This window comes from Semicossyphus pulcher, unplaced genomic scaffold (genome assembly GCF_022749685.1).
Source record: "Semicossyphus pulcher isolate SPU_LCO1_2020_fin unplaced genomic scaffold, fSemPul1.0.p SCAF_2, whole genome shotgun sequence".
Taxonomy (NCBI): Eukaryota; Metazoa; Chordata; class Actinopteri; order Labriformes; family Labridae; genus Semicossyphus; species Semicossyphus pulcher.
Window position 1 is genome coordinate 31,165,224 of NW_027211693.1, and position 23,780 is coordinate 31,189,003.

Sequence of the window (23,780 nt, forward strand, 5' to 3'; positions counted from 1 at the left end):
ATTTAATATATTTAATATTTAGTATTTTTATTTAGCAAAATTAGATACATTATTTTTTTATTTCATTATTTTTGAAATCATGACACAATAATTTCATCACTTTTTATAGTTTATTGACCCTAGGTTGTACTGATTTTAGGGATATGATGCATTCAAATATTCCAGGAAATTACATCACAACAAGCTAAAAAGAAATTAATGTTGGCAAAGACGAACCATTTCTTTTTTACAAAGTTTAAAGTTCGATTGAATTACTTGGAGTGTGTGCAGGATTTAAATCATGGCCATGAGACGCTCACTTAGATCTCTCGATTTATGCAGAAAGTAGAAAAGTGGTCGAAGATATTTCCACTTTTTGCCATTTCGGTTTCCCCTTTTTCCATAAATGTTTCTAGCCGGGGGATGAGACTGTTTTTTACATTAAGTAAGAACAATGTTCAGAAAAAATCAGTTTACAGATGGCCAGCACATCCACATAAATGTTTATGTTTCTGCAGAGCTTTCAACATGTTTGATCCTTTCTTTCTTCATATTTTGTACTTAAAATCCTCTCAGGTCAGTGTACTTACTAGGGAAAATGGGGAAATGTTTGTCCACATCAGCTAAAGGGTCACACAGCCTTGCCATATACTGTACTTGCATAAGAAAATGAACACACATGCCATTAATCTTATGCATGTTCTGCATGAGTGCCAGAAGTCTGTATTTGTAACCTAAAAACATCTTAAACAAACTAACCTTAAATTATCACACCAGAAATCCTTTTTTATTTCAGCTGACACTGTTATCTTATGTTATCAAGGATTGTCAGCCAATGTTCTTTTACACCATGATGGAGGGGGAAATTATGAAGTTAAGAAATAAAGAGAAACTGCAGTTAGGGAAAATAATTGGAAGAAAATAACTTGTTGAAATGTTTGACAACACACTTTAAATGGATATCAAATTAGATTGTTGTAAAATGAAGCATCTAATCCTAAACTCATTTTGTCTTACATTAAATATAGCACGTGCTTATTTCAGAGTTGTTTGCCATTGATGTTAACAACATACAGTAACTAACCATAAAGACCGCACGCTGTTGTTGCTTAAGCTCACGTTAGCATATCCTCAAAACTTCTTAAGCTAACGGTACTGTTTGCTTAGAGTTATGCTAGCTAAAGCAGCATGTGAAAGTAACAGGAGGAGCTTCTTAACATTACATTTAGAGCCTTCAGCCAACAGCAGTGAATTGGGCTGTTATGCCTTCAATTTAATCCCTGATCATGTACGTCCACTAACAGTGCTTGTTTTTGCCTTTGGCAGGCTCAATTTGTTTTTCTAAGTGTCTGACACTACAGAAAAGATCCCTACAGAGATAGGTTATTCATTAGAAACCAGAAACAGCTGTAAAATTGCTCTCTTCCAGCCACCCAGACTGTGTTGATAAACGTAGTAATTTTACCTTGCAGAACACAGGAGTTCTACTGGTCTACTGTTGGCTCAGTCATTTATTTTTTCTGTTATAGTGTGTTACATCAATACTGCGTTGGATAACTTTAAAACACCAAAGTTATAAAATAGCAAACAAACTAACAGATCAAGGCAGAGGCAGACCAGCAACGCCTGTGTGTTGCATTGCAAAACGACTGTTTTTTCCATTGAGTCTGGTGGCTTTTAAAAGAGCAATGGAGTTTTATTTCCGTTTTCACTGTGAATAACAATCAGAGCCTGACAATGTCAAAAACAGCCTTTAAGTGGAGGTCATTACAGCCTGTTTCAGAGCTGCTGGCTGAAGCAATCTACTGGAGCAACGTTGACCTGAAGGCCACTGTCTTGTAAGATTGTAAGCACAGCAACTGTTACAACAAGCAACTAAAGGCTTCCCATCATCAGAGCAGTAATGACTGTTGAGTCTTGATGGAAACACACCCACTGAACACACAACTTTGTCACTGATGCATGTCTCCTCATGATCCAGTGGTCAACGTATCCTTTCCACTGACATCTAAAGGTAAAGATCCCATAATTAAGCGTCTGACTGTTGTTTACCTACTATCAATAGAATCACTCCTCCTTCAATCAACACACTTAAGAGTCTAAGTCACAATTATCTTCCACCCTGCTAACGTTTTTTAGTCTTTGCAGTGAGCAATGGCACTACATTTAAACATCATTTTAAAGGATAAAACAACCACAAGTGTAACAACTTACACATGGACAATGAGTTTGAAAGGTTTTAAGATAACAGATAATAGGACTTTTTTTTATTTTGCATCTCCTCATCATAGTTTGATGAAACACAGAAGCAATAGAGTCTACTGTTTAATTTAAATTGTTTCTTCTCATCTGGATTTACTGGTGTTTGTAGAAAGTTAACAGTTTAAATTGACTTAAAATTAAAGCGAGTAAAGATATACTGTACATAATGCATAGACTGTATTTAAGAAGTATTGGAAGTAACGAGCTTGATGTCACACGTGATGTTTTATTTTGGATGTTCTCTGTGATGAAAAGCCAACAACCATCCTGACAATCCATCCACGCCACAAATAAATGAGTGTATGACAAACACTGATCGAGCGAACAAGCCAGGTATGGTGAGCACAGATACACATATGTGCAAATTAGTGCTAACAACAAGAGTATAGTGACTGAGTGTAAAAACTGTGTGTCAGACTTGTTGGACGGTCTGTTAGTCCAGTGAAGCGCACAAAAGACGGATTATTTGTCTGATATTTACATGAACAAATCTTCAAAAGGCTCCAACAGCACAAACACGGCCCAGCGACTGAATAGCTGAGGGGACACCTATCAGACAGCCAGCAGCTCCCACCTGTCACTCAAAGAGGCCACGCCCCTAATGATGCATCACTTTAAACCTTAATATAATGTAAACAGGTTGAGTCATGAATAGAGAAATGAGCTATAGAGTAGGGGTGGGCGGTATAGCAGTTTCACACCGTCAGCGGTGTCACGTTCTGCCTCGAAATGGATTTTGCAATACCGTCAATACTGCGATAAACACAAACGTTTTGGTTAACTCTGTTCCGCAGAGCACACAGAGGCCTGACGCTCTGCATGCAGCGTGAGTGTGTGTCACCTGCCTGTAAACATGTGTGCGACACTGCAGCCATCATGTATAATGTCAGCAAGATGACTGAGTGAGACGCACAGTTACGCGAGTCAACTTTCCAGTGAATGTGTCCCCGTTATTAGCAGAACCTCTCCCCGGTGCTGTTCAACGCTGTGGACACATGAACGGACCACGGAGTGTTTACTTTTAGCAGCTTCACCTGGGGGGTACACTACGAAGCAGGATTTCTGGTTATCGCGGTAACTTCAGGGTTAACTCCGAGTATTCAGTACTACGAAGGTGGCTCACTTCTTCTTACTGGGGTAGATCACCATGGCAACTTATGCTTAATACCTTATGTTGGAAATAAGAGATCAACGTGAACTAAACACCACCTACTGACCAATCAGGTCTCTTGATTCAGGAGCTCTGTGAGCTGATGGTGAGAGGGAGGGGGGAGAGAGAGTGGTAACACACTTCCTCTATACCGTCTGATTTTATGAAATACATTCATGAAAGATGTTCATCGAGCTTTACTGATACACATCTACAACAGAGATAAAAACACTGAAGCCAGAAGTACTTTTGTAATTAAAGTAAGCATTCTGCTTTAAACTGGTTTTATATTTATTTTTATTTGCTCCATAGTTTGACACGGCTGAGAGAATAAATCTGTCGTTAAAGCAACAAAAATACATCGACGACAGGAAGTGGGATGCGTGAGTTTTGTTTCCAAAAGTTACCGTCACAGCGCTGGTCATGCTGATTAAACATACATTTGAACACCGTTAGAAACGATAGATGACAAGTAACCCAGTTGCAGCCAACACATCTATCTGTTGTTGCTGAACCAAGTGTGGTAAAAGTAGGAAGGATTTTTGTAAAATACAAAATGGACTTTAAAGTCCCAAATAACATTAAGTGTAATTGTTAATTGTTAATATGTACATGAAAACACCTTGATGTGTTCCTTTAAATTGACAATAGAGCAGAAAGAATCATATTATGAGTACTTTCTTATTTTATAATACCGCAATATAATACCAATACCACCAAATGGAAAAGAAATACCGTGATACAAATTTTAGGTCATATCGCCCACCCCTACTAAAGAGAGCAAAACTGTTTTTGTACCAGGCTGTACACATGTTTATTTCTGCTGTAAAGTTGGACATTCTAACATGCTCTGTGATGACTGGCTCACTGCTGGAGGCAGCCTCAAGTGGACAGGAGAGGAACTGCAGTTTTTTTTGCACTTAAGCATTGGGCTTTGTTCCTCGGCCCTGAAGGTCGCTGTGTTATTTCCCATGTCCAAAGTGAACGATAACACGTTGGCTTGTGGCTGCACTTGAGGAGACATGATAATGTATAATATAGTCTGTGATGAGAAAGAAACTTAACGAGAACCATAAAATCTTTCCTGCTTCCCTGAAGTCTTCGCTGTGGCACCATCTTCCCTGTGAGACTCGATAGTCTGACGGTATCATTATAATGATGCGTTTCCCTGCGACGCTCCTTATACCTGAATTATAACATGCTACATTTATTAAACAATGTGATGTTTCTAATATGTACCGTCCCTGGAAATAATACAGACACATTTGATTTACATTTGAAATAATAAGAATAATTGTGTAAAATAGGAGTGGAATTATTTGAAATCTCTGGCTTAGCCTTCAAGAAATGTAATCAAATGATGGCCCTACACTGTGCGTCCATTCATGCAGGAAACTCCACTACAGTAAGACTTATTATACCTGTGCTGTCTTCTCCTCTGTAGGTACCTGTTTCGCAGTGGAAATGTCGAGCACAGTGGAGATAAATTCTTCAACACGACAGTGGAAGTGCTACCTGGCAATGTGAGTGACCTGCCTCTGTGTGTGTGGGCTTGTGTGTACGTGTTTTTTGTGTGTTGTCTAGCTCCTTTATTGTCGTCAAGCAGGTCTTGGTTTTCATCTCAGGTGTTGGTGCCTCGAGAAAGAGTACCAGGGCACCAGGAAACACAACAAGCTATCTGCTGTCACTCCCCAGCTTATCTCTGGCTGTGTGTGTGTGTGTGTGTGTGTGTGTGTGTGTCAATCGACACTTCTGTCACACGAAAGGGGAAAAGTGGTCCTGCCATGTGTGACCTTTGAGTAAAGTTAGACAGACACAGAATCGCTGTGGGGAAGATAAGAGGGACACAAGACGAGTTCAGAGGCTTCATGTTGCGGGTGAAACACCCGCAGAGCAAAGTGGGAAACACTGCTGACATGGAAACGTCATGACACAATGATGGACAAAAACAAAAACTACCAAAATAAAAGCATATGAATTTTGCTTCTCTGTTTACAGTCAGAGCTGTTTATTTGGTTTTAAAAACGGTCTGTTTTATGCTGACGGGTGTCTGAATTTTGGAACTTATTACTGATGTCTGTTTAACCTGAGAACCTAATGTGGTTCCCTTTCGCGTACTAGCATGTTCTTGAATGACAAAAAACTCCTCATAAACACAACATGAAACATAGCTTGATTTAAATCAGGAAACTATCTCCCAAAAAAGAACAGACTCTTATTGATAAAGTCAATAAATATGAACTCCTCAGCTCTCAGTCACTAGGGGATGTAAGAGGGAAAGAACCGACATTGTCAGGGTTCTGCTATGCTAATGTCGTGTGCATTAAATAATACGCCTTTCAAACCTGATAATGTTCCTTTAATATTTCTCTGTCATCATATGTGTTATCACAACTTGTGTATAATTTTCCTCTGTGCAAAAGTATCAGCGGTATTATCAGGAATGTTCAGATAACAGGGGAGTGTAGGCTGAATATTCATGACACATCAGGATCGACACACACAGAGCAGGGTGTGGACAGGTTTTGCTTTACGCTGATGTGACAATATTTTTGTTCCTGCTGTTAGATATGATTGTAGAGTGTTTTATTTTTCAATGAAGTCCTGTGTAAAATGCAGGCCAATATCTACTGATCAAGGTGTCTCGTGCATTATGAAGTGGGAGGAAGTTGCTTTTATTTACTCTGAAGTGATGAAACAGGACTGTTGAACACAGTTAGCTCTCTGGATGCCGATGTGTTTATCAGTGGCCCCATACCACCGGTCAGAAAGCAGATGAGAGATTCAGCAGGTTGTGGGCACTGAATCAGTGGCTTTCATCTGCTTGTACTGTTCATTCAGTGCACTTTATTGACAATTTCAATGTTTTCTTGGTTAGCAGACTTCTTTTTATTGAGTGTTGTCATGGACTCAGACCTGAATTTTCAAAGCCACATTTAAACAATTACAAAGTCAGCCTACTGTCACCTCAAGAATATATCCAGGGTTAAAGGACTTATGTCTCAGCAGGATCTAGAAAAACTGGTCCATGCATTTATCTTCAGTCGACTCGATTACTGTAACAGTGTCTTTGCAGGTCTCCCTAAAAAATCACTCAGACAACTGCAGCTGATTCAGAACGCTGCTGCTCGAGTCCTCACTAAGACCAAGACAGTAGATCACATCACTCATGCTCTGAGGTCTTTACACTGGCTCCCTGTCTGTCAGAGAATAGACTTCAAAGTACTACTGCTGGTTTACAAAGCGCTGAACGGTCAAGGGCCAAAATACATTTGTGATCTACTGACACAGTACGAACCATCCAGACCCCTCAGGTCGTCAGGGACAGGTCTGCTTTCTGTCCCCAGAGTCAGAACCAAACATGGAGAAGCAGCGTTCAGTTTTTATGCTCCGTATATCTGGAACAAACTCCCAGAAACATGCAGGTCTGCTGAAACACTTTCTTCTTTTAAATCAAGCCTGAAGACTCACCTGTTCACAGCTGCCTTCATTAAACTATTTTAATACATTTATTTTAATAACTGTTCTAATTATTTATATCTGCACTGTAGCTTTTACTCTTTTTCAATTTTGGCTTTTATTTTATCTTCACTACACTTTTTAATGTCTTCTTTTATGATGTGTTTCTGTCTTTTTGTTGTTCCGTGTAAAGCACTTTGAATGTCTTGTTGCTGAAAATGTGCTATATAAATAAACTTGCCTTGCCTTGAACAGTTGATAGTGACCTTGGGAACGGATCAGAGTTTGCATATACATACCTGTGATGTGTTCGACCAGTGTTATAAAAATTTAAATGGAGAATTTGAATTCTTTTCTGAACCCGGCGTAACAAGTTTGATAGCTTCAAGGCCAGAGAGAAACAAAGTTCACGTTGCTGATAAAAGGCGGGGTTTGAGAAGACACGCCTGTTTATTTACCAAGAGACAAATCCTGAGAGACTACAGGACACCAGAGAGGGCTGTGAGCTGAGCTGCTGCTAGCTTGTTTGTGAGTGTTCAGCCTGTTAGAACAATGAATGTATATAAAGATGGACGACGCAACTTCGCCTCCTTTATTGTACAGCGCGGGCACTGCCACCTCGCTCATTGGTATCCAGAGTGTGTGCAGTAGAGATCGGCTGGTGGAGCTGCAGTATTGACGTCCCGCCCCTTCCCCTACCCAAAACACAGCTTTACCTTGTGGCCTTGGTGTGTTGGAGCCCTCAGGTGGGCTCAGTCTACTGCAGAACAGCTTCTTCTGGAAAGTTCAATGACTGTAGTGTTAGTGTTAGTTACGTCTCCTCTCGCCGTTCCTCCTCTACTCTGCTACTCAGGAACAAAACGCTGCAGGAGCCCCATTTGTCAACAGAGCTGTCAATCATGAGGTCACACCCCCTTTTTATAGCATCAAGTAACTAATTAAAAATAAACTTGTCAGAAAAATGAACTGATGATTTTATAGTTTGACTCATGTCCCATCTGTTAACATGGAGGAGGCGGGCTTTATGATCTATACTGCAGCCAGTCAGCAGGGGGCGACAGGAATGTTAAGGCTTTGTCCATCTTTTTATAGAGTCAATCATGTAGTGTTTATCCGTTAAACAGTTTTTACCGGGGGCCACATTATCCACAGAGCTCTCCTTTGCCTCAGAACAAACAAAGCCTTTGATTACAACCCCTGAGAAACTGAATCAATCAAGTTTCACAGTTAAAATCTGTCTCTCTCTTTGATGTCCTGCTCACAGCCGCCTCTTGAATATTAAGAAAAAGGGATAGTATATTTAACAGAAAAATCTGATTCGACCGACAAACCTCTGGAACAGATGCAGCCCTAGTCACACTGAACTGTAATGAACGCACAAGATCTCAGAAGTTATGTGTTAAACTTCCCTGAATATCTGTTGTGTTTTCCTCTGCAGGCGTCGGCACGAGTCAAACCAGCGAATGTCTCGACCATTTCCAATCAACAATCTGATCAGGGCTTCACCGTTATAGGTAAATATGTCGCATACATTCAGTCTAACAAGAATATGAATAGAGCAATTTAGCCGCCATTGGTGTATTTACAGAAGCTGCAGTGTTGCGAGTCCTCCTGTGGGTGAGGCTTGTGGGTCACATTTCAGGAACAGTGGCAAATTGTTCAATATGCAAATGAGCTGAAACCTGTTCTCCAACATTACTTACACATCTTTTGTATAACAGGTTTCAGATTGACATTGTCTGTGGCACTTACAACTCCAGATACAAACTGATATTTTCTATAAATAATTTGTGTAAAATAACACATTTTGCCCATCAAGCACATACACGATTATTAGGTTTAACAGCTACTTAAGTCAACACTCAATAATTTGTGATAGTTATATTTGTAGGTGCAGTATGTAGGGATAGAAATGTCATGTCTTGTATTTGGTCCTTATCAGCAAATACTAGCATACTACCATGCTAAACTGGGCTTTAGCACTGTGTATCAGTGTGGTAGCATTGCATTTAGAGTATATTAGCGTTTACTTTAGCATAAAGCACTTCTGTTCCTTGTCGCTGAAGTGGTAGCACTGTTTTTGTGACAATTAGTCGCGTTGTGCTAATAAGCAGATATTACCATGCTGACATGCTATATTGTGTCTATGGTACTGTAACCATTATATTTGCTAACATCACCATGTTAGCCTGACATTTAGAGTATAAAGGAACGCTTTTCATACATTTATTTTTAGCCATGCTAACATTGTAGCTGTAGTTTAGCAATGTTGTAGGGTAAATAGGTTGTGTTTCGTGCTAATAAATACATTTAAGCATGCAAATGTGCTGATTTGTGACCATGGTAAACATACCTGCTAAACATGTTTAACCTGCTACGCTGCTGTTCTTAAAGGGGGGTGGCAGCGCCTCCGAATGTGCTAAAGTCTCAGACAGCAGGAGGACTTTCCACAATTTAAATATTCATAACTCGCTGAAATGTGAATCGATTTTCCAGCGGTTTGTTTTGTCAATAACGTCAGACATGTATTTATGATCCAGGATACTTCTGTAAATTAAAAATGCAGGTTTTCATACCAAAATCTATTATCTTATATACAGAGTATAGCAATCTTGTATAGAGAATCACAGTAACTTTTCTGTTAATGACACTATTTAAAATAAATACACTAGCCCTACGTAATAATTTTCTTATGAAAAATAGTTACGATGAAGTAATTTTGTTTACAAATTCGGGAATAAATGCTTATTTAAGTCCCAAATTATGTACAAAATGCTCTTTATACAATGTAGTATAGCAGGGTTGTGTGAAGCTGCAGTGTAAAAGTTACACAAACTGATGTTTGTTCTGTGAGAGAGAAAATGAATAACTATAAATAGACTTTTTGTTTAAACTTTATTTAGAACTACATCAATATTCAAACATTACATTTAATGGGGGACGAACAAAGCAAATAAACACGAGGCAGAATTTTCTGATTCAGCGGTTAAAGATGAAATTTGGGGAAAACATAATGAAAATATTAACGACAAACAATACAGTGAATGTAATTCATTTAATGAATATGATTAAATGTTTATCATTACACATTATACTATATTAATTTTAATTACATTATGTTATTATATTTTCTAGCCTGTAGCTGTAGGGACAGCAATGTCAGTTAGTGAATTTGTTGTGTTTAGTGCTAATAAGCAATGTTAGAACACTAAATTGCTTTATTTTGATAATAGTAACATTATCCCTACTAAAAATGTCTTACCCAAAGCTACTCAGCTTATTGTCATAAAAGAGGAAATAAACAAAAAAAATATCCACATATAAAAAGATGGATTCAAAGTTTTTAAAAATAGATTAAAGGATTATGTGAACAGTAGTTGTTGGCTGTATGCTTAATCGTCTTCATTTGATTGCATCGGAGGAAACACCAGAGGAGCTGGAAACTCCATGATTACAAACCATTTTTTCTCTCTGTGTTGTATTTTGTAACATAAAACGTGGGTCAAAATAATGAAAAATAATGAAAAACTGATCAACTGTTACTTGATCAAATGTTTTTGTTTTAAAGTCTAAAAATGGAAAATGATCACCTGAGGGTTAGTTAGTCCAGATGTGCTGTCAGCGAGTAATGATAGTCCAAATGTGCTTTTGTTAATGAGAGACGATTTACACATTGAATACTAATGACAATAGTACTACACATGCACATAAGACACCATTAATGTGTGTGTTTGTGTTTATGTGTGCTTCAGGTGCATTTGAGAATGGGGTCGCTGAGGGTGAGATTGAAGGAGCGCTGCAGCCGGTCTCAGCTCTTCGCCTGGTGGTTCACTCCAACGCTTCCGTCTGGGCTGTGCTGAGTGAGGTCTGACTTGAGAGCGTGTGTGTATGCGTGTGTGAGTGTGTTTTAGACAAGGTTCAGTTATTTTGCATTCAGATATAATGAAGACTTTATCGTCTGTATATTCAAAAACACGACCAATTAAAACAAATGTAGGCTAACACTGTAAATGAAACTATGTCAGGTGAGTAACTACACATGCATGCTTGAGCTTTAGCACCTACCCGTCTGACCACATACTTTTCATAGGGGAACAAGGAGAGTCGGTCTGTTTTCTTAATCCCCAATGTTCAGAGCAGGTTTGACTGCACGCTCGACGCTTCCCTGTTAACGTCAGACAAACACAACTTTGACTTAATCACACGTTTGAGATGAGAAGATCTTTAAGTACAGAGCTCGGCCCAGTTGGTCCAGAAAGATCCAGATTTTGAAATCCCATTTTTTGCTCTCTAGGATCAACTAATCCATCTTACTCTATGGCGGTTTTTTCAAAGTAAAGCAAAGTAAAGGATTCTGAATTTGGTTTGGATCAGGTGATCCAGTTTCGCCTTATATCTGGATAAAACCTCCGGTTTGAGTAGATCAAAACCAGGATGATCCTGATCCCAGAAACGGAGAGGATTCAGGCTGGATATCAGGAACTAAATGTGATACAAGTTTTAAATGGGTCAAACAAACAAAAACATTTTTACAGGGTAGTTTCACTGTACAGTATTTTCAACTTGCATTGTTGTACAAGTTTTCAAGTGAGAGATACAAAACCCTTTATTCACAATCTAATTTTCCCTAACTGTCATTCATTAAGACATCAGTACTGTGTGTGTGTGTGTGTGTGTGTGTGTGTGTGTGTGTGTGTGTGTGTGTAGTCATACAGCAGCTAACGTGTGTTTAACCCTCGCTCTTGTTCCTGTCTGTCAGATTCACATTAAAGTCTGATGACCACAGAAAGGAGGAAACCACACACAGTGAGCTTCACCTGAACAAACTGCTCCCCCTGCTGGACAAAGACTTTCACTGCAGGAACTTTATTTTATTTTTTTTATAAGGATTACATTAAGTGCCTAAACTGACTGACTGAGCTCAGTGATGAAGAAGAACCCATCTGAAGTGTTCTGATGTTACAGATATCAGTGTAAAATATGTAAATACGGTTCAGAAGAGGGATGTATTGATGCTCCGCTTATCAAAGAGTTCATTGATAAAACAGAGTTTCTCAAGAAGTAATTTATTAACTCGCATATTGTTATGAAGTAACTTTTACAATATATTTTGTAAAAAATACAAATAAAGAAAAATACACAGCATTACCTCAGATTTTGAGTACTTAATTTCAACTCCATTTTATTTTCTTCCTGTGTTTACATTTGCTGCAAACTAGGTTCCCCACAGAACACACAATGGTGTTCTCATGCACTCATGTGTTTCCCTCTCTTGATGCTCAAAGAGGAAGTATTTACCAATAACAACCACACAGATCAGTTTAAGGTTAACTTTCAAAACCAAACACTGATTTCATGCTTGATTCATTGTTTGTGGGGTTGCATGATAAAACGTTTAACCAGGGTTCCCACTGCTCCTTAAAAAGTCTTAAAAGGTCTTAAATTAAAATCAGGGAAAATAAGGTCATAAATTGTCTTAAATTTACTATAAATTTACAGAAGGTACTAAATTTGTGGATTGTGCGCTTAAGGCTGGTGGGAAGATTGTCTCGCAGTGGTCTAACATTATGAAGAGAATAGAAGCAGTTGTTTGACCGTAATGTCTCAGAGACTTCACAAGCTTTACATGTTAACGTTCTGTTGGTCAACGACAAACAGTTACGTCTGGCTGTGTGACAACGTTTTGTGGTTTGATATAATTAAGCTAATATGGGGAGATGCAGGTCAAGCAAAAAAGACATTCTTGTCAGGGACTATGGGGGTGAAAGCTGTTGACTCCCACATAAGATCTGGAAAGCACCAGCGCTATGCAGCAGCTAGTGGTAGTGAGGCTATGCCTTAAATTGTATTTGTTGAGGTCTAAAGAAATGTTTTAAAAAGCACTGAATTCAGTTTTAAAAATGGTGCAAGAACCCTGTTAACCACCGGAAATTGCGATGTGCGCATGTGCAAGTCACATCGCAGGAAAATTGAAAGGAAGTGAAACACATAAAGCTGCTACTTTATTGTTGCTTGGTGCAAAAGGAAAACTCGCCATTTTCTCGTTTTCCATGACTAATCTACAGGAAAAGTCTGTCTGATATCACATTAGTGTAGCTCTTCATCGGAGCACAGAGTGAACTGACGTCACAGGCCATGTCGGTGACATGATCGAGGCAGGCTGTTAGTTATGCATGGTGGCTTTTCAGTGTGTGCATTGCTTTTGTCAGCGGCACCTCGTCCCGGTGCTCCAAATATAATCCTTTATTGATCCCCAGAGAGGAAATGTGTTAATTGCATATGTAGAAACACACAGTTTTTATCCGGTATAATTTCCTGTATTTATTTTGATATCGCAATAAATAATGCAGAACAAACATGTCACTTTTTTTCCAATATCGTGCAGCCGTAATAGATTGCATTTTAGTGTCAGGCATAAGTGTTAAACCGAGCTTAATACTGCTTAAAAAAATATTTAGAAAAAGACCAGAAACCAAATTGGAAACATAAACTCTAAATTAGTCCCGTCAAAATTAACACGTTAATTTTTGCGATTAATTTGAAACATTTAACTCGAGAAAAAAAAAAAAAAACCGCAATTAACACAGCTGTGTTTACTTCCTGTAGCAATTCCTGAGTGTTGCCAATTTAGCGACTATCTCTCTCCACCTTGGTGACTCTTTTCTAAAAAGCGACTCGCGACAAATTTATCAACGTATTTTATAGTAATTAATCCCCATGTGTGCTGCTCAGAGTAATCGCAGTAAACGGCTCCTCTGCCTACAGCTCTGAGTTGCTCCCTCTCCGCTTGTCTCGTACGCAGCATCACTGCGCAGGCAGTCAGGGGCGGGCGGGGCTGACCAGGAGGAGGACAGCGGCCAATCAGACTCGCTCGCCGCAGCAGTGCTGTGACAACCACCACACCGAACCATCCTGGCTAAAGATGGATAAGGACAGTGATGGTTTTGAAATTCAACTGGCACTTATAGGCCTGGGTTTGTTATTATTAGTCTTAAGAAGGAAAAAAGCGATGAATCGCGATAAATTTAATTAATTTAAATAATTAAATTATTTTTTTTAATTGATCGACAGCCCAACTCTATATATGTTTTTTTACCTAACTTATGACCCCTAAAAAAATAATAACTGTCCCATACTGTCATCAGTGCACTGAAATGTTTCTTTATTTTGATATAAAATTTAGTATAAAATAAATTCTTGAATCAGAACTAGATGCTAAACAAAACGCATTCCCAGATCCAGTACAGCCAGTCCAGTAAGTAAGTAATAAGAGTGAGGTGTATCATGTGCAGCATGCTCTTTTTAAAGGGCTTCTTCTACCAGACACTGAGCTACGATGGAAAACAAGGTCAAACACACACAACACAGCAGAAACCAGAGTCTGAGGAGATCCAAACTGTGTGATTAACTGTGCTAATACTAAAACTGCTTAACTCCTGACTCTGCTCTCTTCTCTGTCTTTACAGTGACGACCAGGAAACTATGATACACACCACTGCTGAGCCTACAGCTTGCAGAATACACAGCTTCCCAACATCTCAACCCTTTTCCTTTAATAAACATGCTGATTATAAGATGTTTCTGGGAACCAGAGTATATACAAGTTCAATATAGAGAGACTAATGTTAGTGTGGAATCATCAAAACAGTGACTACAAGTTTGTAATCTAACATAGAAACCTACAGGTGAGTTACAAATGAAAGGAAAAGTGCAGCATGAAAGGGGATCCAGAATTTTTGAAACCTGGACCCTGTTTTTTAATAGATTTTGAGGTCTATATGACTAATATGCACAAAAAGGTTTGGAATTGCTCCATTAAATTGCTTCAGCCGGTAGCCACAAAACAGGCTGTAATGGCTGCAACGTAATCCTTAAGGGCAAATACTCCAGATCAAAGTCCACTAAAAGTTCTTGTTTTTCCACTGACAGGCTCAGATTGGTATTCTAAGTGTCTGACAACATTACAGAAAGGATCCCTACAGAGATAGAGCTTTTGTTGAAGAGGAAGATTTTTTATATGAAACTAGAAAAAAGTCACTTGACTCCATTAGCCAAAAACGTAATTTTTCAGGGTTTTTTCAAGGGGCATTGCTGGTCTACAGCTTCCAAGATCTGTAATTCTTTTTGTGTAATTGTGAGACGTTTGTATTTTAAACTGTTGGTAAAGATCCTCACATTATTTGTGTAACACAAAATAAAAAAACAAACCAAACAATTGAGGCAGCAGTTGACAAGCAGGTCTGACGTCATGCAAGTGAAAAATACTGTTTTTGTCAATGGAGTCTGGTGGCTTTAGAGAACAATGTAACAGCACTTTCTGATTTAAAAAAGCATCTTAATCTTTAAAGGGAACATTTAGCTATGCTATTTAGCTTTAACTATGCGATCAATTTCCTATTAATCAAATGTGTTTTTGAATTACGTTGGTAAAGTTTGTTTTGTTTTAAAATTGTATACATATTTTAATTTAATTATTTTCTCCTTCCTCCTGAAACCAACAAGCTGTTTTGCCATTCAAAGGTCAGACCTTAGCCGCAATTGGCTGACAGTATTTGAAGTGACCGCGTAGCCCCTCCCCCACGTGGGGAGCGGCCGCACTGCACTGTCAGTCCAAAGTTGTAGAAAACATGGCTGCTCTATGATCAGTTATTCAGCCTTATATGTACGAGCTAGAATCAACAATAGGTATCAGAACGGTAAGTTGAAATCTAGACGACTTGACTACAAGCTACAGCAAGAAGGCAGCCCGAGGTGAAGGACGCTGAACGACGATTGGTGGATTTCAGCAAAATCTACGTAGAAACCTGCAGCTGTTCTGAGCGGCCCGTTTCAGAGGCGACCTTTTTAAACATGTAATTCTGGAAAAACATGGAATTATGCAGTTTTCAGTTTTTCACTGTGAACAATAAACACCCAAAAATGTGAAACCCTGCAAAATATGAGAATATCCATTTAAAAGATCCGCCCCTTTAAGAGAACAAGGTCTATCTCTGTAGGGATCCTTTCTGTAATGTTGTCACTTAGAATAATGGGGGCCTGTCAGTGAAAACTTTTAGTGCATGTACTTTGATCAGGTGGATTTGCCTTTCACAAACATGTTGCAGCCTGATTTGCTGCCGCAGGCTGAAGCAACCTACTTGAGAATTTTTGAACCAGTCATTCAGGTCATTCAGGTCTCCACAAGCGGGAGGAACACCTGGTCCACCACATTTTTTTATATTATAGATTTTCCCTTTCATTTGTCACCAGCTTTTAAATACAAACACTGAAAGTGCAGAAAGCAAAGCAGTGGGTCACTTGTCCTTGCGAGCACCCTTAGTGACTCTGTGAGCGTGTGAAACATGAAACAGAGGATTAGCTTAGGAAACATCACCGACAAACATTTCATCAAAAAGGATCATCACTTTATTAAAACAAAGTCAGATTAAATTAGCAACAAAAAAACAAACAGTAATATGTAAACAAAGTTCAACATTTCTGCATAAACTAAAAGTATGCATGTCTGTCACTGGTTAATGGAGGCTAAGCTAGGCTTTGCCAGTTTAACAGTTAGAACGAACACAAGTCTGTTGCAGTTCCATTAAAGTTTGACACATTGTCTTGGCTTCAAACTGCAACAGAGACAGTAGTTAAAGTGGTGTGATTCACTCCTATTGTGCAATAAGCAGCAACAAAAAGACATGGAATAGCAATAAAAATGGGCCTTTAGACCCTCCTCTCTTCACAGAGGTTATACGCAGTAACAATAAAAACATTAGATCAGATCCACTGGACTTATGGCAATGGCAGCAATACTGAATAATAAATAACAAAAAGGAAAAAGCCAAATTCTCCTGTACTCTGTCTGTCCACTTTAAGGGGGGCAAACACTGAACATCTGAAACGGTTCAGCAGCAGGAGAAAAGGAAAGTTTAACGTAAACATTATAACTCTATAAAAATCTGAACAGGGTGTGCGTGTGTGTATGTTCAGTATGGAGGAGGAGGGAGAGGACATTAGCAGAAACATCACCATCATCAGTGTGATGCTTTAGATCTGCGGTGGGTTTCCAGCAGCACCATGAGATGAAGGGGGATAGAAAACACACCGAAATGACTGACAGCTTGGTATTTTGTTGATTTGTTTACATCATTGACTGCAAACCTCCATCAATCTGTTAATTTATCTTATTAATATGACCCCCACCTCTGCCATTGGGGCTCTGCGATTTTAAACCATGCAGCTTGTTGGTTTTGGACACAGACACAGTTTATTTATTATTTAGTCTGGGTCAGCTATTTGACTGCCACTGTTTTAAGTTATCAAATTGTGGGATTGGGAACAAAAAGTTTAGGAAATATGGGAACAATGCAGCGTTCCTTTAAAGCCTAATTTTGAGCATGAGTTTTCTACCCCCCTGCTGCACGAACATCTTCTATCGTTTGATCCGTTTGTTGTCATTTCAAAAAGCCAATTCTTCATATATTGCAAAGGTGAAGCGTTATATTTAATTTCTGATTGAACAACAAAGGCTGCAATCAGTTCACCCACAACTGTGCATGTTTGTAACTGGTGAATTATTTGAGAATTGGATGACCACACATCGCAGGACTGAGAGATGAAAATGTATATATGAGATGCAGATAACTTAAATCCATAGCATGCTTCTAAAAAGTTGCATCTCTGTATGCAGACACAATCAGGATGTTTAATGTTCTCACAGCTTGCACAATGTGTCCAAAAACCTGTGGGTACATCTCTGCTGAGAAGTTTAGTTTAGAAAAAATTAGGGTCCTACTGATTTTTCACGACTGAAAACAGGCAACATTTGATCTGCCTTCTTTTCTTCTCCTGTAAATTCTGTTGTGATAAATGCAACACTGCCACCTATTGGACAAACACCTGGGGCTGCTTCTCAAGTATCTTAAATTGCATCCATGCATCTCTCACTTGCGTCTTATCCTTGCATCTTAAGCCCTCACACTCGGGATGCACAGAGAGACGCGAGGAAACCAAGTGTGGAGAGATAAAACGAGGTGTGTTTTAAGAGACATGAGACGTCCTCTGAAGCGTCACGTGAAGCGACGTCTGTTTGTGATGACGGCTAACATGTGCTCTGTATTCATTCTAATAAAACAGTGTTTCCTGTATCCTGTTACCTGTTTAACAAACACCTGCACATGAAGAACAGGCTGCACTCTGTGTTCAAACTGTTTGCTGCTTATTTGCAGTTATAATTAATGATAATATGACTTTGTATTCATTATTTAGCAGCGCCCAATCAATAACTTTTATCCAATAAGGTGGCATGTCGGCCAGTAAAAGACTTCCAGGAAGGCTACTCTGGTATATCCTCGCACATCGCCCCTCAGAATTCCCTCCTCAGAATTCCCTCCTCGTGATAACAGCTTTGGGACGGTCCTTAATATGGCGAATCCCAAACTGCTTTGATTCGAGCGAGGATCGAAGAGTGAGGATATCAAATAAGAGACTTTTGAAACAGCCCCTGAAACTTGTCTGAGGCTTGCGCCCTGTTCACACCTGGTATTAAGATCTGATCACTAGTGGACAGGTTCAAGCACAGCTGTGAATGCTCAGACCTTTTCTTTTAACGGACACAGAAACTGCTTTAGTACGCCTTCATATGCTGCGATCACGGTGCACAGAGATTCATTAAAATCAGTGGTTTTATTACTCACGGTGAGAGTTTATGTTTAATTCGCCTCCTTTAAGTGCAGGCCGACTCAGACATTGCTAGGTTTTTATTAACAGAACCGTTCTGGGCATAAATCCCATTTGCACATTTCGTAATCTTGAAGGGTGGAAAACACAACCATTGTTTTCTGTATATTTGGATTTTGCGGTTCCCAAAATCTTTTAAGTTTTCTGCACCTGATCTTAAACGTCCACATACTATCAATGGGACGATGCATGCGAGCTAATTCAGGAAGGCAACTCGAGCGGCACTAATTTCACTCCGACATGCGTCATTCTCTCATCACCTGACAAACACTTACTGCCGATGTGGCGTCTATTAAAGCTGCAAGACTTCGGGTCTCTTCCTCTGCTCTGTCATTGCCACCGCTGCCCTGCACCAGTACTGCTCTCTGACTTCCAGAGTGTTGCTGCTATTCTTGCCCAGAGGGTTGTACTACAAATCAAGTTCAACATTCCCAGGCTCTTTGCTTAAACTGGCTCAACAAAAACTGGAGCCTCGATCAGGAATAACCTGTATCACAGAGGTGGATGCAAACTCAGGCTTTCTGCTTCAGGTTCTGTGCACGCTCACATAAAAAGGGCATCTTACCCATCATTTGACGCTGAAAAAAAAAAAAAAGGAACAATCGCTAGCTGCTAACTTCTGTCAGACTTTTGAAATGAACAGAAATGAAGAATATAAAAAGGTTAAAAATGGTCAAAACCAACCCTGCTGCTGCAAATAAGGCAAGAGAGGAATAACGCAGAGAACTAGTGTGTTTATTCTTCTATTACCATATTGGTTGGATTATAAGATGACCCTGATTATAAGACGACCCTGATTATAAGACGACCCTGGTTATAAGATGACCCTGGTTATAACCCTTTCAAGACACATTTTTGGAGAAATACTTTTTTAAGACCAAATTTGATGTTTTAATCTACCTTTTCAGTAAAATCATGTTTTAAATATCTTTCAAATGTCAATAAATCGAATTGAGGTCTATTTGTAGAGCAGCCTGTAAACAGCTGGATGACAGCTCTGGTGCCGGGCAGACCTTTGTTCTGTTAGTCAGTAACACACTCACACACTCTCCTGTCAGCCTTCTGGAAATGACTGCTTTGAGGTGCGATTTCTTCTGTTAGCATCTGTTAGCTAAGACTGTTAGCATTTCTAAGACACAGCGGAACTGCGGCACATCGCAGCATTTTTCCAGGCCGGGGAGGACAGGTACGGTCCTGGGGGCTCTGTAGCTGTGAGTGACGGCTGGCCTCAGTCATGAAGGGTACACTACCTTTACAGATAAGTGGCTCATCCACTTTTGTGAACATATATTGTCCTTTAAAAGTCTAGACCTCAAATATGTGATGAGCACACTTTTTCAGATGTATGTCGAGGGAAAATAATTGTCTTATATTCTGACCAATACGGTAATATATTTTTACCACCTGATGCTCTGTCAGAGCCTCCTGCTAGTTTCTCATGTAAAACTGTACATAGTACAACTCTCAAACTTTAAGCATGATACCCATGATTTCAACAGTATAGCTATTACCTGCATTCAGATCGGACACTGACGCTTAATAAGAACTCTGCGGAAATCACTTTTCATGAGTGAAGGGAAGAGGCAGACTGCAACACTAACTGAATGCATGTCGCTTCCTGTGATGGGATGATACAGTCTAATCTGCTGAAACCACACAGCTTCAATATCTATGTTCCCTCAGCTGAGAATCTATATCGCTTAGAGTTAACCTGGTTAATAAGGTTCTGTTTGCAGAGTGGATGACAAAGGTGATCTAGCCAGGTGAAAAGAGAGCCAGCCTTGGGACATCTAAAGCTTTAGGCTACACACACCTCAATAACCCATTAATCGTGCTTGGTAGTACAGCCCTCAGGTCTCCCTCGTAAATGACTGATCTCTCTGTTCTCAATGTTCACAGAAACTTAAGTCTGTTTTTTCTACCAATTTTTTTTTTTTTATAATACAAATGATGTTTATGTTTATATGCTTACAGAGCGGGGAGATGGGATCTGATCAGTGGAGATTCTAATGCCAGGTGTGCACTGAGCTGTCCACTGTGATCAGATCACCCAGGATGCAGGTGTTAACAGGGTTTAAGGCAGCATTAAAGGGTACAGGACGTTCATGTTCAGAGTCCAGTCATCCAGGGCGGTTTGGGTTCAGGTTCAGGTTCAGGGGTGTGTGTGTGTGTGTGTGTGCGTGTGTGTGTGTGTGTGTTTGGGGTGGGGGGGTCCAGGTCAGACTCTCTGGCGTTCTCCTTACTTTCGTTTGCTCTTGGTGTCGGTGGTCTGGAAGACACTGGAGGCCGACATGAGGTTCTCGATGTACTGACCCAGAACCTGGTTCTCCGACTTCAGCTTCAGGTTCTCCTCTTTGACAGCGTCCACTCTGGCCGACAGGTCTGAACACACAGACATCATCAACATAAAAATCATTAAAGAAATTAAGTTAAAATTAGCTCCAGACTTCTCACTTAAAGTTGATGCAGCATCTCCAGTTCAATTTAAACAGCTTTCTGACAGCTTTACCAGCAGCTTCTTTCTCTTAACAAGTTATTTTACATCACTTCTACCTCAGCCTGAGGTGTTGAAGTCAATTGTTACTTGCTATCAGTATTTCAGTAAGTGTTAAAAAGGTCAAAAGTTGCCATTTCCTGTCAATTTTTCAACTTGTCTTTTCTCCTTTTTTGTCTTTTCTGAATCATTCCCTCCAAAAGTATCTAAAACCTGCAGTCTCCACAGAAAGTTAAGGCAGTGTTTTTATGGCATTACACAGAGAAAAATACAATGACAGCTGTGTTTTCACGAGATACCAAGAGCTTTAAATTCCATTATTTAAATAAATAAATAATGTGGTTTGACAAATAAAGAGCTGTTTGCTTATTTTGATATTTGATGGGAAAGGAACTGTTAGCAGGATCTGAACTGAACCAAAAATATGTCAGTTCACTTACAACAGAAGGTAACAAAGGCTAAGCTGTGGTGAACAAAGATGGAGGATTTAATATTTCAAACTTTACAGAATCTGCTTTGCAAAATGCAGTTTGGTTGTTTCCCTCTAAAACTGTAAGAAACGTCCACACAGATGAAGCCAAAACATTCTCTTCAGGACAAATCATCCGACAGCTACATTTCTTTTTAACTCAAGCACCTTTTTCTGAACTATGGTGTATCTAAAAAAAGTTATCATTTACACTGTGTGCATATCGGACAGCACGTAAACATATTTCAATGTAACTGTAATAGGTTAATATGGGGCCTATAAGTTAACAGTTATTGCATATAAGGCAACAGAAGAGACTGGCCAAAGCCTTCCTCTCATGCCTCAAAATGATATTATTTGTTGGCTCCTGGCATAAATTACAATGACCAAACACTTCAGTACAGCATTTTAACTGCTCTTGAAGTGAAAAGTAAGCAGCAACAAAGCAGCGGTCTGGTTTGACAGCCAGACAACTTATGCTAACTGTCTCCAGCATCATGTTGAGCTGCAGCGCTAAAGTTACACCAGACCATCGTTAATGCTGCTAAACAACCTGGATGTGATGTCAGTCAATAAATTGTGTTTGTGCGTACCGTACCCTCTAAAGTGTGTTGAAGCTCCAACACCTGGTTGATGAGCCTCGTCTTCTCTTCCAGCTCAGCCTGGTTCTCCATGTCACCTGCAGATGTATAAAGAGACTGTCAAATACTCATCATTGACTGACTGGCATGCAAAATGTGGACATAATGGTGTGTTGTCTCACCATCGTCTGAGCTCATGGTGAAGTACTCGTCTTCCTTTTTGGAATGCAGGGCTGCGATTCTAAGGGACACTGCAGGATGTAAGAAGAAAAAATATATATATATATATATAAATTATAATATTTAATGAATTTCATGGACATGTTCATGAGAATCACCTGGTTAAAAAAACACTAGCGCTTTTCTGGCCACTAGGTGAATCAAATAGCTATAAGACATGTTAGTACTTGCAAACTTTTTTTCACTAAAACTACAATAAACATTTTCCTCCAAAGTACACCGTTATGTCCGTAGCGAGTAATGTGAGACATACTAACTTGAACGGTGTAATTTAATAGCGTACCCATACTTCTATTTTAACGTACGCCGAATTTGTCTTAAGAACACTGTGATTTACATAAAATACCTCTATTACATAATTAAGTTTCGTACAGTCGCCGGAAGCCAAAAATATACATTTCAAACGGAGTTCCACATTAGCATCTCAACATGCTAGTGATGAATAGTGGCTGGGTGACGTTACATCACATACAACGTGATTAACAATAATCACACATAATATACATTATTGACCCGAGCTTAGCCAACATGCAGGCTACAGAGCTATCATGTCGTTGGCTTGCTGAAAATCCAGAGAAGCACTGTTAGCTTGTTAGTTAGCTAAGCACATTAGCAAGGGTGACAGAAGAGGCCAGCTGGCGGAAATACAACAAACTCTGATGCAGGCCTGCTCTTAGCTAGCAGTTAGCATGCTAACACACACTAGCCGGATGCTATTTAGCTGCCACACAAAACGAACTGAAAAAACAAAAACGTTAACTTGGACATACCTAACGATGGGAAAAACAGTATTAGCTCCGATGAAAAGCAGAATATCGCCAGAAATGTTTAATAGGTAAGTTAGCGTTAATTCCCACAGCTTGTTAGACACCAGCTGTTGTCCTGTTCAGGCCAGTACAGCCTCCTGCCGCTAGGGGGCGACAGGACACACCTGCAAGCAACACCTGCCTGGGTTAAACCATTTAAAGTATAATTATTTTAATCTTAGAACTGTTTTAATTAATATATAAAATAATTAACTTACTCAATTTTTAATATTTTAATATCAATACAGACATTTATTATTAAATAAAAATTGTGCTTGACAGAAAGCATTACAGCATTGTTGTATCTGGTCAGTCTAAGACAGGAGAAACTGAGGAATCAAAATAAATACATACACAAAACATCCAACTTCCAAAAATGTAACTTATACTGTATGTTAGACCATGTGTGTGGAAAAAATTGGTATTGATCAATGTTATACAGCTTTACAAGAAGTACATGTGGATGTCTGATGTACATGTACGGGCATATCATGAATGTATGGATGGACTTGACCTACTGTTTTTATCTCTTCTTATGGAGCACAGGTCAACTCCAATCCACACCCCTTGGTCCTGAGCTGTGTTCTCCAGCTCCATCCAAGTCTACTTTAGTTTCTTT

At 39.4% G+C, this 23,780-nt stretch overlaps 2 protein-coding genes across 3 annotated transcripts in view; one reads left to right on the forward strand and one right to left on the reverse strand.

The window, feature by feature from the left end:
* Window positions 1-11,985, forward strand: part of LOC138598559 (alpha-1,3-mannosyl-glycoprotein 4-beta-N-acetylglucosaminyltransferase A) — a 33,780-nt gene extending 21,795 nt beyond the window's left edge. The window contains exons 12-15 of one of the 2 annotated variants that reach the window (XM_069670360.1): window positions 4,836-4,914; window positions 8,289-8,364; window positions 10,603-10,715; window positions 11,610-11,985. In XM_069670360.1, the coding sequence (XP_069526461.1) occupies window positions 4,836-4,914; window positions 8,289-8,364; window positions 10,603-10,715; window positions 11,610-11,627 (286 nt within the window). In that variant the 3' untranslated portion in view covers window positions 11,628-11,985. Of the gene's footprint in view, window positions 1-4,835; window positions 4,915-8,288; window positions 8,365-10,602; window positions 10,716-11,609 lie in introns of those variants that run through there. The other variant, XM_069670361.1, reaches the window with a different exon arrangement.
* A 4,247-nt stretch (window positions 11,986-16,232) lies between these two features.
* On the reverse strand, window positions 16,233-23,254 carry LOC138598568 (short coiled-coil protein B-like). Its single transcript, XM_069670370.1, has 4 exons — window positions 23,126-23,254; window positions 22,298-22,366; window positions 22,133-22,213; window positions 16,233-20,953 (listed from the first exon to the last, which is right to left on the reverse strand). Exons 2-4 carry the CDS (start codon window positions 22,311-22,313, stop codon window positions 20,811-20,813), a joined length of 240 nt encoding a protein of 79 aa, XP_069526471.1. The 5' UTR covers window positions 22,314-22,366; window positions 23,126-23,254; the 3' UTR covers window positions 16,233-20,810.
* Window positions 23,255-23,780: the final 526 nt, after the last annotated feature.